This window comes from Hydra viridissima, unplaced genomic scaffold (genome assembly GCF_058129835.1).
Source record: "Hydra viridissima isolate aposymbiotic clone 2 unplaced genomic scaffold, HvirCarnegie_v1 scaffold_4, whole genome shotgun sequence".
Classification (NCBI taxonomy): Eukaryota; Metazoa; Cnidaria; class Hydrozoa; order Anthoathecata; family Hydridae; genus Hydra; species Hydra viridissima.
In genome coordinates, this window is record NW_028324303.1 from 3,710,422 (window position 1) to 3,727,669 (window position 17,248).

Sequence of the window (17,248 nt, forward strand, 5' to 3'; positions counted from 1 at the left end):
ACACTAGACCCATACCTCCCTAAATCCTAAACTTTACAACAGCTCCATACTACAAACAGACTAACAGTTAAACCAACCAACTAACAAACATTAATTCATTTAACTATTAAAAACGCTGCCCTCACAAAACGCTTTTTAAAAACTAAAATTTTTATAACGGTAAGATTATTTGAGTAATCCCGCTTTATGTTAAAAAGTGTAATTTGAAATAATTTAAAATAAGTTGATTTTAATTATCAGAAAATATTATAAAGTAAATTTTAAAAAGTTTATTTAGAAACTTTGTTTCGACAATATGGAGATTTTTTGAATCGAATCACTTTTTCGATTCGATTCGAAATTTCAAAGCTTCGCAGGAGTCTAATCGACAACTAAGGTACTTTCTCCTTGTTGTTAAGATGCTTTTTTTTTCATTAATGAAAAAACTTAGCAACTCTCAAACCATTTGCTAAAAGCCAGCTCTCTGCATTAAAATTTTTTTTCATAAAGTTTAATTTTAATTTCGTGTTCGACTGTCATTTCGTGTTCGACGTGCAGAAATAACATGGCAGTTTATTAAAACTTTTATGCTGGCCAAGTAGAAAGTTAATCATTTATATATACAAATAATCGCATTTAAAATGCAAAATTTGACAGGAGACTTTGACCATTAAGGCAGAAAACAAATGAATCGACTTATGAAAAAAATTTAACAAAGGTTGGCTCAATTGTTGTGAAGTGAGAAACTTTTGCAAATTTTCCAAGAAGGTTCATTTAACCAAGAAACTAATAACTCTGCTGCTTATGTAGAAAATCCCAAATCACACACTAAGTCAGTTCTATCTGGCTAAAACATCGAGGCGATTATAAATGTTTAGCGTTTGACAAAAAGCCTTCAAAATCTGATATCATTTTTTCAGCGTTTGTATCAGGAATGTTACGTTCATTTTTAGATCTAATAGAATCAGTTAGGCTTATGTGTGCACTGATGTCTGCTTAAAGAAACCATCATTACATTTGATTTTAAACAAAGTAATGGTTATACATGTCTACAAAAATCTAATTTTTAAAAAACCAAGTTTACTGCTCCTGATCATTTTGATTAAAATACTTCAAATCCTTCATCTTAAGGATGCAAGGAAAAACATTTTGTAATATTGCTTGCTGAGATTTCTCAAGTATTTGTTGATATATATTGGCAAACTGTTTTTGGAAATCTGTTTACGAAAGAAAAAAACGTTGAACTTTCTAAAACCGTTTTAAGCATGAAGGCATGGTGTAGTTCTGGAATATGCTGTTTAAATCTTAGCAATTTATCAAATGACATTTTTAACTTTGTTAATTTATCCTAGGGTCGTGACACACATTGTTGCATTTTGTAGATTCTTGTTCAGCGTGTTGTAAAAAATAAAAAGTTCCTCTCAACTAAATATTTGCACTTTTACAAATTGTTTTAAAATTTAATTGTCAATTTTAACAATATAGTTTGCATAATAAATCTTTGTAAATAAATAAATTTAACCAAACATTTAAGTTGTATTAAAGTTAAGTGGTCTTTCACTTATTTAACAAGTAATTGAGCTATAGGACCAATGCAAAACACCATGTAACCATATAAAACTAGCGCCATGTTGATTGACATGTTGCTAGGTTTACGTGTCATAAGAAAGGTTTATCAAAAAAAAATTTTTTTTTGCTTTTTTAATAAAGTTGTTGTTTTACATTTTTAAAATTAAGCCTTCAAAAATTTTGATCAAATTGCAAATAAAAAAGTTCATTTTGTATCTTTAAAGCCAATAGAACAATAAATCGTTGTCTGTAAACATAATTCGCATCTTGGAATGGTCTTCAACAAGGTCTTCTGTGTATTATTATCATTTGTCTAATCATCTGATCATCTTCCAAATCGTCTGCAATGTCTTCCATATCACCTTCATTACTTACACGTTTTGCTCAATATTAGAAGTAAAAGAGGTAATGCTAAGTTTCTTTAAATTGCCATTTTTAGTTGTTGAGTTGCTAAATCTTAAAAAAGTTGATCATTAAAGGGTTTGTTTATATAGACATCTATTGGTTGTGGTTTAAACATGAGTTCTCCTTGAATTTTCTTAATAAAATTTCAAAATTAGAATAGCTTACTTGTCTTTTTAAAATAGAGGCATTTTCCCAACATTTATAGTTATTGATTTAAAATTTGATAAAAAATGTAATGGATGATCTTGAAAAAACTTTGGTGCGCCGTTAAATTCCATATAAATAGAAGGCTCTACAAAAGCTTCATTTTTACTGTCGATTTTTCGTAACTATCAATTGTCTATAATCTAAAACGTCAATAGCTGCTTGGTTTTAAAAATAAAAAACCCAATAGTAGCTGATCTAAAACTTTTTCAGATGATATGTGAACTGTTTTCAATTCCTATGGCCGCTCATCCATGTCATATCTGTGAAGGGAAGAGAATTCTTTTTAGAGATTTTAAGCTTTCTAACGAGCGAATATCGAAAATTTTGAAACCTATAACAAAACATAGGTGGGTTTTGCTATCATAATTACCAGTTTCGCTATTTTATATGGATAACGCTAATTTATATGGATTATGCTAATTTATATGGATCATGCTAATTTACATGGATTAGGCTATTACTCTTAGCGAGACACGGAGGTTTTGCATTACGGTTTTAACACGTTTTTTAACGGTTTTTTCTTTTTGTTTAGTTTGTTTGGTAAGAAACAGAAGTTGTTTCTTTTTAGCAAAGCTTACCAGCTCAGCCATAAAGTTCGACAACTTTTTTACTCATTTCACAGCAAATGTTTCTAGTTTGGCTCTGTTTACTTTGAATCTTGCGCGATTGATGAGTCTAAATTAGGTCATGGTTCTCTTAAACAAAAGATAGCGTTACAAATAATATTTGTACTACTGTCGCCTTTAAAATTGGACCGAAAATATTAATCATAAAATATTGACTTATTTGCGTCAATGTAAGAAAAATTTCTTTTTTTTCAGTACAATTACGTAATGAAATATTAATGCGCATAACTTTTAAATATAAACTCCTCTTGATTTTGAGCTTTTTTTAAACCTACATTGAGAGAAACCTCATTTTTTAAAAAATGAAGCTAAAAGCAAGACTGGAATTTCATTAAAAATTTATTTTAACTTTAAATGTCTTCCGTGGCTGTTATCAAAGCTTTTCAAGTTCTACTAAGGTATCCTATTTTTGTGAGGCAGAGGGGGAACAGTCAAAAATATAAATTTTTATCAAAACGTGCAGATACAAACCAGCAATTGTGTTTCGTATAACAGTTGTAACTTTTGGCATTGATAATGAAACTCAGCATTTGGTATTGATTATCAAACTCAGTTAGGCTCATCGCAAGATATTAACATACCTGGCTTTGGTATTTCTTACGATGGTCTTTACTTGGACGTGAGCTTCAATCAGAACAACGCTGGCGAAGTAATGTTAAGGTACCGTTTTTTAACACGATCCATTTGTAAACAATTCATTAATAACATTAACAAAGTATATTTTAAAATTACTATTGCTAGTATTTCTCTTTCTGAAGTTGATAATGGTGGTTAAGATGATGGTATGAATATGTTCTGGAGGGTTTACGTTTATGTCTATCTTGCCTTGCCTTTAGCGTATATACTTGTGTGTCTTTTGTTTTTGGTGAATCAGTTTGGTGTGTATATCAGCAACTGTGTCTTGTTTAATGGTATTCGTTTAGGGTTCGTGTAACGGTTCAAGTAATGGTGACTGGTAGACTTCAACTACAACTAATCTCTCTTTCTTTCTCGTACAAAACCAAAATCCCTGTAAAATGACTCGGTTTCTTCTTTGTCTTTTGTGCCTGCAGATGTTTCTTTAATGAAGTGTTATTCCAGCATATATAATTATTTTAATTATTCATACTCGGTTAACGCTTTGACTTTTTGACTGGTCTAGCCAGTTAGCTTTTGATTTATTTAAACGTATCTTTCGTATCGATTCGTAAGGAAAATCCATGAAATAACTTCAAAGTTGTGGCGAACCGTACAAATGGAACTATTTTTATTTTATTGATGTAAAAATTATTGTATTTCTGGTTGTTATTGTGAAACTAAATTTAAACTTCAATTGTGTGACCGTTATATCTTCTGAACAATTGTACAGGTGCATCCACCATGTGTTTAAGTTGTCTCGCACTTTTTATAGTTTGGCGAGTATATTCATATCAAGGGTAAATTCATATCGAGCGTAAATAATAAACTTATGTTTTTAATTTATTTCCTCAGAATATGTTAATATCAATAAATTACTGTTACTAATATTTCTCCTATTAAAATCGATGAACGTATTTATAAATATGACAATTATTGTTACTAATAGTGTTTATAATACTAAATTTTTACAATATGTTTATTGTGGATTTGTTATTATGAGTCAAATATTATTTTGATTCCATCTTTAGAGGTTTTATTATAATGTGGGATTCCACAAAGGAAAAAAATTGAAATATGGTTTAGTTGGTGGTGCAGCGTTTCTCGTTTTTTGCTGCTTCGTTTGTTGTTGTTACTGTTGCTATTGTAGGAGGAGCCTAGTAAAACCCGTGTTACTTAGGACCCATAAACAGTAACATCTTATCAATATTTTGTAATGAAACTCCATACAAAATGCATCAAAATACTTCTTGGTGGTTTTTATATTATACAATTTCACATTTTTATTGCTTTTATTTTTAATTTAAGACAAGTGAAAACAGTCTTGTTTCTGTGTTCTTTTGTTAGAAATTGAAAAGCAAAGCATAGATATTATGCAGATATTAAGCCTTTTATTTTAACGAATATTTATCTTTGTTGTAAAAATTCTGTTAAAGTTACATCTACTTTATTTGTTAACTTTCTCGGTTTGCATTATTTTTCATTAAATAGATAATTTATCAGTTAATATGGCAGGGCTATTCAGTATTTATCAAGATCTAGGTCACAGCCGTTTTGGATCAAATATGCAAATACTTTGTTCAATATATTTCTTTTAATATTCTGCAGACAGTTAAGGTCTGATTCCAGGTTTTTGACCATATTGAAACAATACCGCTAGGTCAGTCTTTTTCAGCAGATGCAAGAAAGAATCTACTATTGAATTATCTTTCAAAAAATTTTACTGCAGATTTAGAAACTACCAAAATATTTCTTTTGTGGAACGTAAAAAGTCAATAGATAATGATGATATTTAGTTTTCTCTTTTACTTGAAACAGATTTTTTATCTAGGCTTTTTCATACTACTTGTTTTTTTGTTTTTTTTTATTAACCCATTTTCATTTGGTGTTGTTGATAACAACACATCTTGTAACATTCCATAATTCTATGGCATAATTTTTTTTCTAAGATAATTTTTTTGTTATTTACAATGATGTAAAAAAACTAAGTACAAACTTCCTCGATCAAACTTCCTCGAACAAACTTCCTCGATCATTCAAACAAATAAAATGCTTTGTTTTGGAAGGCTTAAGAATTTTTCTCCAAGGTTCCCCCCATGCTTTTACTGAGTGGTGACAGTTTCAAAATGGCAACCAGTTTAGCTTACAATCAGTTTAAGATTGTAATTTTAAACGCTTACGATGCAAAATGTTGTTGGCTGGTATTTTCTCAGTTGGTCATTTTTTCTCATTGAACCAACCATTTCATGATCGCTCAGATTTGTCATTTTAACAGAATATCCTGCAATATTTGTGATGGTTTGGAAAATGTGCACTGGGTCAAGAGATTGTTCTATTTTATTAGAAGTTAGCAGTAGTAACAAAATAATATTTATATAAGCATTTTTCAAAAATCCTTTGTTTTCCTTCTTGTGCGCGAGTAAAAAAACGATTGCACAAAAGTACAAAAACAGTAATCGTCCTCTTCTTGAGAAACTCTTACAAGTAATGCAAAGCAAGAATGTTTACAAAAAACAAAAAAACATAAATTAATAGATTTTAGAGAGTGGCATGGACGCGAGAAATGCTGGAGGAAGGGGCGATTTATATAACTGCTGCTTTACCAAAGCTATATAAAGATCGGTTATTAATGTTGACGTCACTAATATTCTTTACCTAAATGAAACTTTCACTAGTTGCATTCACTAGTTTATTTCAAAGTTGCATTCACTAGTTTTATTAGTTTGTTGGTATTGTTGTTAGTGTTGTTGTGTTGGGAAGGAGGGGGAAATGATAAACTTGCAGTAAAAAAGTGTTATATTATTGCGAATACAGGGTATATAATGAGTTCTAGTATGAATGGGTGATAATCTTGTAAGCAATTGAGACAACTTGTTTGGTTTCGAGAGAAATGGAAAAAGTCTTAAGCTCCTCCCTCCCCCCCCCCCCCCACTCTACCTTCTATAACAATTCTTTCAAAAATGGCAGCAAGTAGAGAGTAAGTAGTACTAAGACAGAATAATCAACCATCAGCAAATTAGCGTAATGACTACACTATCGTTTGACGATGAATGTATAGATTTTTATAGTTTTCTAAAATAAAGAATAATTAAATTGTAACGTTGCATAGCAACAACGAATACTACATGGTTTAAAGGGAAAACTGTTAGTTGTTTTGTGCTGTGAAATATTAATCATAGGGTGAATATTTTTTTTCTGTAAATTACTGGATTAATTTGAAACGTTATTTAGTTTTACTTGAGAAATATCTAACAAGTTATATCCATCCAAACTAATAAAATTTATATTATGTATATTTTCTTCTTTCAAAAAAAGTTTGAAAATAACTTTTAAAAAAACTTTTAAAATAAAATTGCAATATAATTTTGCGAATGATCAAAATTATGACGTAAAAGAAAAGTGTCCATTGCAAAATTCTGCTAACTGACGAGCAAGCGGAACTTTATAAATTAGCTCCACTTGAATGGAAAAACGAAGTTCAATACATTTTCTTAGCTATTAAAAACTTGGTCTAATTTTATTGCATATAAAAGAACTGTTTTGTTAAAGAAAAAATCTTTAACTAGGATTTCTGAAGAACTGAGAATTTGTCATAACGAAAATATATGCTTTTGACTGTTATCTCATCGTTTGTTTATAAAAAAAATTGTTCTTCTCTTTCTTTATTTTTATAGAAAAACGACTTATAGACTCTCTAATGAATACATTTTTAAGATTTATTTGCATTTTCTCTTTTAAAAAAAACTTCAAAATCGTATTATGAGGCAGTTTAAAAAAATCCAGCTAAAAATAACCAAAAATCATCTCAGTTCTCTCTTCCCCTCTGTAATGTTTTCCCACTGTGGTATATCTGGATAATTGATAACTGTGTAATGACTCCAAGATTTTTTGGTAAAAGTTCCGAAGCGAGAAGAACAAGCAAAGAAGATGAGTGAGAAGAGCAGATGAAAAAAAAAACAAACACATTTTAGACTTATTTAAGTTAAAAGAGCCAGTAAACGAAGATATCTTTGCACTTTGATTTCTTCATTCCGAAAACTTTCTGCCACAAGCGCCTAATGTCTGAGGGACTGATTCAGGTTTTACAAAAGGGTGGCGGCTAAACAAAAAAGCTATAGTTTTTACTATAGCTGCGTAATTTACACTTCATGTATCTATTTTTTTATAATCCACCAAACCTAACAGGACGAAATGCGTTTGTTTATAAGTGAAGCTGAGAATGAGGGGGAAAACAAAATATGCATTTTCAAAACCCTTTTTTTTGTATATAATCACTCGCAGAGGTACTCGATGAAGGAGAGAGCACACTTGACTGGCTCTGATTTTAAACTTTAAAGATAATATCAGTTTGTTGCACACTTAAAATCCAGATATCTTCTTGCACTAAATCTGCTACTAGTATTAGATATATGCGTTTTAATCCAAATACTGGTTTTTAACAAGCGCATTAATGTTTTCAATAAAATATGCAATTTAAAACACCTTGGGAGAATTTTAACTAAAACTGAAAATATATTTATTATTTGAACAAAGCACCATTTAAAAAGCGAATGTTTACATATATATAACATCGCTAACACCAAATGATTTATAACAGAAATGAAGCGAATTTAACAATAAGATTTTGATGATAAAAAAATCTTAACGAGTGAAAACAAATTAAACAAAAACAAGATGAAAAAAAATTTCGGAGATAAAAAAGAAAAAAAAAATTTGCGATACAGAACAGTGAAAGAACGAACTCTTAAGCTTTTTTTTACGTTTTCGTTCTGTTTGTTAGGACATTCAATTAAAAGAGTGAAATAATTGCTCGATAAAAAAAGATACATCACTAATTGTTACATTATAAACAATAAAATCTAAATTTACCATCTCATATTTAATTATATATACAAATAAAGTCTATTGATGGTCTTCAGAAACCAATAGTTGATCGGTAGTTCTTCCAAATCGAGACCACGGCACGACGTTAGCTTTGTTTTTTTCGTGATTTTGAAAGCTTTCTAATTGCTCTTCGTAATCTTTTTCTTCTGAATTCTTCAGCATTTTATATGCTTTTTCATAAACTTTTGCCAAATAATCGTCTTCACCGTACTTACTTAATTCTCTCTCCTCGTCTTCGTTTGATCTCCCTGTTTCAACGTTATCATCCGATGATCCAACTTCTTTTGTTAGAGCGCCACTTGAAACTTGATCTTTGAAAAAGCGTTTAGCCAAATGAAGTTGGTCACCGCTAAAACGCTCTCTAAACGAAGGATTGTAATTCACACCCAGCGGTTGAAAGTTATGTTTTGCTATATGTGGAAAATCTTGTGGGAATTTGGCCATCTGAAAGTTGTTCTCTAAATTTTTTGCTTCATAACCACGCTTGCCAAATCGAGTTCGGGAAAGAGATGAAGCCATTCCAAAATTTTGAGCTTGACAGCCAGCAAAGTGACCAATTAACTGCACGATCAATAGCATCATTTTCAACACTAAAATTGCAAAAGAATGTCGTGCTAAAAATAGAAAATCTCGAACTGAATTTTTTCTTTTTTAAAAAAACTCACCCATGATTTATCAGGTCAATACTTGAAGTATCTATTATAATATTATAAACAAATGTATCCGTTAGCCACTGTATACTGCAGTATATATGAATATGTATCTGTTCTTTTAATATTAATCTTATGAAAGAAAAAAAGGTTTGTTAAGTAAAAGAGGGTAATAGTTTTTTTCGACAGGGGGACTGACTTTCTTATATGTAATTCCTCTGACTCGAAATAAAAACGCTTAAGTTGTTAAATTATCATGGTTATATAAAGATACAATATTTTTATTCATTCTTTCTTTTACATTTGATTTGTTTAAACACATCAAGCAATATCCTCGGCTCAACTGTGAGTTACATTAATTTCTTAATGAATGCGAAGAACTTAAATACTTCTCTTTTAACGAATTTAAAAACATCCAACAGCTTTCTTTTGCGCAATCAAGTTCTAACTTCCTGTCGCTGTAAAAAGATGTAAAGCGACGAGCAGAGCAAAATGAGGAAAACAAAGTGAAATCCCATAATGCAATTAGTAACTCTAAATAGAACTTTACCTAACACATTTTGTGTTAAAAGCATTTTTAAGGAACACATTTTTACTTTATTTTATTATAAACTAATGTAGTGACAATTTTTTAGAGGGAGGGTCCAAAGATTTCATTGTGGTGTGCGTGTATCTTAAAAGAGTATAAACTAATGTCTTTCGTTAAAATGAATCTCAATTATATTGTAAATAAAAAAGAAGAAACGTAAAAAGAAAAAGATTCCTGAAAATAAAAGAAGGATTAGTTTTAACTACTTCTTCACTTTTACATTTAAAATTTTTAGATTTTTTTATTTATTTACATATTTTTTATACAATAAATTAATTTGTTTTTAAACTCTTTCTCGAGGAGAGAAACAAGAGAAATAAAAATGAAAGGGTCAGTGTCATTGAAAACAATTTAAATTTTAATCGGACTCATAAATATTTTTTGATAGAACTCATAAATACTTCTTAATAGAACTTATAAAAATTTCTTGATAAAATTTATATGACATTCATAAACGATGTTTTTGTTTACAATAATACAGTTTAACTTATTGTGGACTACTTTGAGTTGCAATGAATAGTTCGAGGAACACTTTCCTAACGTGGTTTTTTAGATTAACACTAGTTATAAGGAATAGAAGAACAAATGTCAACTCATAAATATTTCCTTTAAGAATTGTTTTTTTAAATGTGAAGTGAAACGAGGAACTTTTGTTTGCAATTTGCACCAATAAAGTCTAAACATGGCCTACTTTAATGTTTCAGGAGGGACAACAATTTATGTTATACAGTGACATTATCAGTACGTTAACGCCTCTTTAGATAACCATAAACGTTTTAAATAAGGCCATATTGAAGAAAATAATTTTAATCAAGTATGAACTCTTCTAAAATGAGGCTGGCACACAACTAAAGTTTACAACAACGTCGGAGCTGAACGAAATCAAATAATTTGTTGCTGTAAATAAACAAATGTTTACTTTAGTGAACGACCTAAACAGATATTTCAGGTGAAACCTAATGCACTGAAATTCCGGTTCAGTAAAACCGTAACCGAAAGCGTAACTGAAGTTTGAATAAAACTGAAACCGAAACCAAAACATACCGACACTTGAAAACCAAATTTCGGTTCGGGTTCCTCATTTCGGTTAGGGTTTCCGAACCGAAATTTCGATACTTTGGATTTCGGCTAAAATTTCAGGTTTTTTAGGTCGTTCACTAGTTTACTTTACATAATAACCTGCGCCTATGGTCACCGTTTAGTATTTTTAAAAGAACAGTTTACAAAACTATAAACTGTTCACATTATTATTAGATCGTCAATCTATAAAAATATTTTGAAAATAAGCTCTAGAAACGATATCAAATCTTTGAACTTTTTTTTTAAAAATGTAATGAATAGAGTAGCTTCTTTGTATTTTTCTGAAATTAATTCATTTAAGAGATGAATTATTTATTAACTTTTAACCACATGTAGTGATTAGTAACTGTTATTATTACTTTTTTAACATTTTATAAGATAAAGTTTCTATTTTTTTTTTAAACAAATATCATTACTACGAACTTGTTTTTTATATATTTTGTGAAGAAAATTAGTATTTTTATAAATTATTTACAATACTCTGGTGTGTCATATTTCACCAAAAATAAAAAACAACATTGCAAAGTATTACAATCGAATAAAAAAAACCTAAAAAGGGCGGATATTATCCAGATTGGAAACTTTTGCATTATTCATTTCTTCCACGATACAAGTTAGTAATTCTTTTACTATAAATATTAAACTATAAATTTTAAACTATATATATTAAACTATGCATATATATTGAAAAAAAATCACAGTCAATGACTTTTCTAAAAATTTTATTTTGTTGCCTCAGGAAGAAAAAATTGATATGACAACGAATAAAAAATGACGAAAAATGGAAAAAGAAAGTAAAAATGAAGAACCAGGTCAAAAATCAAGATTAAAAAGTTTGATCGCAAAAATGAAGAAGTTACATCAAGAAGATAAAGAAGATAAAGAAGATAGTTAAGATAAAGTAGATAGTTAAGATAAAGAAGTAGTGAGAAAGAGAGGAATTTGAACTTTTTTTTTCAACTGGAGGCTACATTACAATGTTTTCAGTAGAAAAACATTCTAAAAGGCCATTAAAAAGAAATCTTACTTAGAATAAAGCATGAGTTATATTTAAAACATATCTTAAAAACACTCTTCAAAATGTATAAAATTTTAAATTGGTTTTTCTTTAAATATTTTAAGTTTTTAAACAAGGGGGTTGTGCAAAGGGTTTTTCTTTTATTAACTATTACGATGTAACATGAAAACGGAGTTTGGATTTTTTTGCTCGTGTTAAAGCAGAAAATACAACTTTATATGCAGCGTTAATTTTTTTTTAGATATATCAAGCTTGTAAAATGTTCTATCAAGCAGAGTTCTTATAAAGCGCGTTTTTTAAGTCAGTTTCAATATATTGCTTAAAATATCCATGTGAACTTCTACCAGTGAGCTGATTCGTCTAAAATAGCAAGATGAAAATATGAATACAATTAAAATGATAATATTTAATAAGTGGACCTATTACTGTTTTTATGAGGCAATCCATTCTTTGTTGTTGTTATCGCTGGGTATTAAATTCAATTTTCTGATTGCTTATAGCTCAAATGCATAGAAATTAACTGTTAATTGATAAAAACGTTGCCTTGTGACCAATAAATTAAATTTAACTTAATAGGAGGATTTGTTTGTACGCGAATAGTTAGGAAAAATTTATTTGTTATTGATTCCAATGTCAAAAACAAAATCTGAAGTTAACGTAGAGCCAATAATACTTCAACCCAATTTAAAATTTTATCCTCATAAAATATTCATCGCAATTACAATAAAAAAGCTCAACCAAGGTTGAAATTTTCATATTAGAGTTAAGAATAGGATTTTAATTCATTTTTTGTTATAAAAAATCCCCATTTTATTCCCACATTATCTCCATATCATCTCCAAATTATCCTCGTAATGTCCTCATATTATCGTATTTATCCTCGTAATTATCCCCGTAATGTCCTCATAATATCTGCATATCATCTCCCTATCATTTTATTTCATTTTGAAGTAAATAATAAGTTCTGCGCTCGAAACTTGAAATCTTAAACCCAGCGTAAACTTTTCTGAATTATGCTAAGAATTTCAACGGTGATCATTTAAATGTCTGTAAAACACTGATGCAACTGATTCGGGCTGTCTGCAAGCAGCAGTAGCAATAATAGCAATCTCTACAACCTTTAGAACAATGATTTTTAGTTGTGATGCGTGACTAGGTGTTGTCATCGATGGGTTTGATAAAACTTTCAAAGTCGGCATAGACACAGTACGGAACTCTCATACTATTGTTGTAGTTTTTAAACTCAAGGGTCAACCCTTCTTTTGGAAGATCAATTCTCATCGGAGCGTTCTCATAACAGTATCCTTTGTGAATTTGAAGCTTTTCTTCTTGGTCATAACCATGCATGCAATTTCTGCAAAAATGAAGTTTTCTTTTTCCTTTTGTTGTTGAGGAGCCGGCAAACCGACTGAAATTGTTAATAAGGCAATAATGGCTGTTGTCTTTGTTTGAAATATACAGCAAATCAACACAGTGCTTTCGATCATGAAATTTGGATATAAGCATAGGTTGAGGCTTATTCATTTCATAGTGAAAGACGTTCACGCTGATGTCAGGATTATTCACTTCAAACTTTTTGATTTGAGTTGTCTTTACAGGAAATTCCATTCCTTCCCAATTCAACTCTTCTGATTTTAAAATAAGATCATTGTCAATTCTTTCATTGTCTCTATTTTTAAGATTCAACGCTCTGGTGACGCACCACTTGAAGCATTGATTGTCCTCGTTTTCCATGTTGATGATAGCCTTTTTGTTTTTCAACTTGAGAGGCAGCTCCATGTAGGAAGAGCCCTTGAAAGGTTCATAATCAACAAAGCTTATATCCATTCTTAAAATCTTTGACAAGACGCAATTGGATCCCATCTTGTTGTAATTAGCGCTACGTTCCAAGATTTTTTCTTCCATTTCAGTCATAAGCTCTCTCACATCATCACCCTCCAATAATCTTCGCGCATTAGATGAAAAGTTAGCTGTCTGAGTAGTTTCCTCACCAGTCGAGATGTTTACGCGAGTCATTTCACAGACTAAAACAATTCTTACCTTTGTGTTTCTTTCTCCTTCCATGGTTTGAATGGCAGACTCCCTTACCAAGTTTAAAAAAGGAACAATTTCTTGATAACGAGAAGACGGCTCGTAAGAAAATACTCTGGTGGAGCGCTCTGCTGAATGCTTAGTCATATTAAACTTTACTATAATTGGTTTTGACACGGGCTGTTTGTACACTGTTTTTAATACAAGTGATTTGATAGACTGTATCTTTTCATCGATTTGTTTCACTGATTCGCTTACATTCTTCTTGACTACTTCAGGAACGTAGGGATCTATCCATTCTTTAATATCATTAAACTTAGTTTTAACATAGGACGCCACACTTTTTGTAGCTGCCGTCAGACTTGAAAATAAAGGTCTTGGTGCTGGAACCGGTCTAGGTGTAATAACGTTTGTTGAATCTATAACCGGTGTGTTAAGAATAGAGGGTTCATCTCTTATCACCCTATTTTGCAAGAGAGCAGAAGGTTCGAATGAAATCAAGTCGTCAGACCTTGGTCTTGGAGCAGGTACAGGTCTTGCCTCAGTCGTTCGTCTGCGAGGAGCAGGTACAGGTCTTTCAGAACCAACAGCAAACCTTACTTTTGTCGGCTTTATTGAAACTTTTGTCGGTTTTACAGAAACTTTTACAGGTGGTTTAACAAACCTCACCACGGTAGCATTAACAGGCAAAGGTCTTGCCTCAGTCGTTCGTCTACGAAAAGAAGCAGGAGCAGAGACAACTCTAGGAGGCTGCAAAGCTATTATAAGTTCCCCCTTTCTTATTTTAGAATACCCTTTTATTTTTTGCTCTTTAGCAATTTCTCGCAATTCTTTCAACGTTTTGTTTTCCATTTTTATTACGGAAAGATTTTTCTTTATACCACTTTCAATTTTTCGCTCTTTGGCGTTAGTTTTTGCTTTTTGCTTTTTAGCATCAGTTTTATCACCCATTTTATTAATGGAAAGAAAATTTTTTTCGATGCATTCAAGTTTTCGCTCTTTAGCAATTAATTCTGGTTTTGAAGAATAGATACTCATTTTTATTATACTAAGATTTTCTTTAAGTCAATTCAATTTTTTTAAATCTTGGCACACTTTCAGCATATTTTCTTCTTCGAAAAGTTTTTACAGTTTTTTAATTCTTTTCGCGGGAGAATTAAAAACTTATGAAACAAGATAATTGGCAAAAATTTCGCTTATTGAGTCGTATAGATGTGCTTGACCCATTTCATCAAATCTAATCGTATACTTTCTTCCCCACTCGTCATGTGCAGTAAATTCGCATCCAGCCGCATGAATTTCTTTTTCTTCATCAAACAGATGCGCACGACCCATGGTATCAAATTCAATCACATACTTCCTCTCCATCTTTTTATTTATCCCAAGAATTTTATTTAAGTCAATTTTTTAACATGTTAAAAGTTAAAAAATCAATTTTGCTGCTTTTTACGTTTTTCAAGCTTTTCAGAATTTAAAAATTCAATCTTGATTCCATTATCAACCTTTCCATCTCGACGCTCTAAATATCTCCATCCACGTCCAGTTCCTGCCATCGCTTTGTAAAGAGACTTGTATTCAGTCACCTCACCCGTTTCAATGTTGGTTATTCTCACAGTGATGGGTTTTTTCTTAACAAAACTAAGCCATTCCCATTTCGGATCAACAGGTTTTTTTTCTTTTGGAGGAGGCTTTTCTTTTTTTTCTTTTGCTCTTTCTAAAATCTCATCTTTACTAATCAAGTTGTTTTCAACCGCAAGCATCATCAACGTTATTAAATCATCTGCTGTTTTACTAACGCCGTTTTCATTCAACAAATTTTTCAAATACGATGTTGTATATCTCATTTTATTATACCAAGATTTTTTTTAAGTCAATTCAATTTTTCCTGAAAAGACATCTTAATAAACAGCAGTCATGTTGGTTCCGTCTGAAACAAATTTAAGCAGTTTGTCAGAGATTACCACTGCAAAAATAACGGTATTTGCAATAGTTGAAGTTCGAAATTTAAGGTTTACCACTAATTCAGCTGTTTCCGACGCCACTCTTTCTTTTTGCTTGCTGATATCCACAAAGAACAACGGATATAATTTTATATATTCAAGCAAGCTTAACCCAGATTGACAAACAAGTTCATTTGTGCCGTAATATTTTTCATCAAAAGAGAACGCATCTGAATAAGCCATGACCACTCTCTTTTCTCCAAAATTCAAGTCGTAATTGTAATTTGGATACTTTATTCCATTAACAGTCACGTAAAAATTGCTAACATCACAATGGTCGAATAGTGACGGATTAACTGTTTGACTGGAATTTCTGTTTGTCTGAAGTCCGAACAAGATAAATCTTGGAATGCTTTTGTCCGTGACTCTTCCAAGCGACCAGGTAAATTCTGTTTGACCGGCTGGAATAAGCTGTCTTTCACATTTGTTTGATTTATAAGCCACTTGAATGGGAATTTTTTGAGCTATTAAATTCATGAAATCAGTCTTTTTCGAAATATCCAATTCAACGCGAGGCATATAAAGTCTGAATTTTTTAAGGTTGATCATTCCTGCACTAACGCTCTCCGCTCTATAAATCGCATCATCGCATTCTTTCTTTGTAAAGGTGATGGTATGTCTAAACCCATAAACAACTTTGTCATAGGTTTCGCAAAATCCAAAAATGTGTTTCAACGGAATTTTAAACGAAAAAGCTCCAACGGATGTAGTGTCTGCAAACAAGTGGTCTCGTCTAACATTGAATCCTGAATTTTCAACAAGATTTGACGTATCCATATACCACATCTGTTTTAATCCATCAGCAAACTGAAATCCATAAGGATATTTTATCAATCCAAGTATGGTGGTGGCTGGACCTGGATACATCACTCTTTCCACTTGCTCTCCCGACAAGTCATAAGTCACATCATTAAACAAATACATCAAAGCGTTGTTCACCAGTGCAATGTTGTCTTTAGCATCATAAAAGGTTCCATCGCTCTTTTTCAACACTCCTTCAATAAGAATGTAAGCCTCTGATGGTACTGTTTGAATCGATTGACAGTCTATCTCAAAAGTAATCGTGCCTGAAGAATTTAAATCGAGATTGGTTGGAAGATACTCAAAAAAATCAACTTTTTCAATACCAATATCATACTCTGGGTTCTCAGTAACTCTTAATCGCTCAGTACTTATCATTTTTTTATATAAAAAAAAAATTATTTAATTCATTTAAATGTCTCTCATTGCAAGTCATCGCAACAGAATGCTATCTTCATACTATTTTCATGCCCTGTCCCATTTTCACCAGGTCTTGGATTCGAATCGCGTTCTTTTTAGACATTTTCTTACTTTGAATAGATGAACCAGTCTTTAATTTCTCAATGGTCTTTTTACCTTTATCAATAGCCACATCTCTAGCAGTGGAAATGGCTGAAAGGGCTAACTCTGTCCCAGCAGATTTTGCAGCTGTAATCGCTTCTTGTCCAATTTTGCTTGTTGCAGCATTTTTAAGCAAATTCACTGTTGCTTTTGACACACTTGACGCAGCTGCTCTTTTTATGAAATTTTTAATCATGTCTACAATACCACCTCCTCCAACAACGTTCTTTTTC

General features: G+C 31.1%; 1 protein-coding gene and 1 long non-coding RNA gene across 3 annotated transcripts; one reads left to right on the forward strand and one right to left on the reverse strand.

Annotated features, from left to right (window-relative positions):
* The first annotated feature begins 2,976 nt into the window (after positions 1–2,976).
* Positions 2,977–6,483, forward strand: LOC149889448 (uncharacterized). Its single transcript, XR_016451996.1, has 2 exons — positions 2,977–3,446; positions 4,435–6,483. It is a non-coding gene; the product is annotated as an uncharacterized LOC149889448 (long non-coding RNA).
* A 1,407-nt stretch (positions 6,484–7,890) lies between these two features.
* LOC149889449 (uncharacterized) lies at positions 7,891–9,452 on the reverse strand. 2 transcript variants are annotated; one of them, XM_090085876.1, is made up of 2 exons: positions 9,325–9,452; positions 7,891–8,875 (listed from the first exon to the last, which is right to left on the reverse strand). In XM_090085876.1, coding segments are annotated over exons 1-2 (573 nt in total). In that variant the 5' UTR covers positions 9,326–9,452; the 3' UTR covers positions 7,891–8,303. The 2 variants fall into 2 exon arrangements, with proteins under 2 accessions (XP_089942002.1, XP_089942001.1); XM_090085875.1 differs by lacking the exon at positions 9,325–9,452 and adding an exon at positions 8,951–9,246.
* Positions 9,453–17,248: the final 7,796 nt, after the last annotated feature.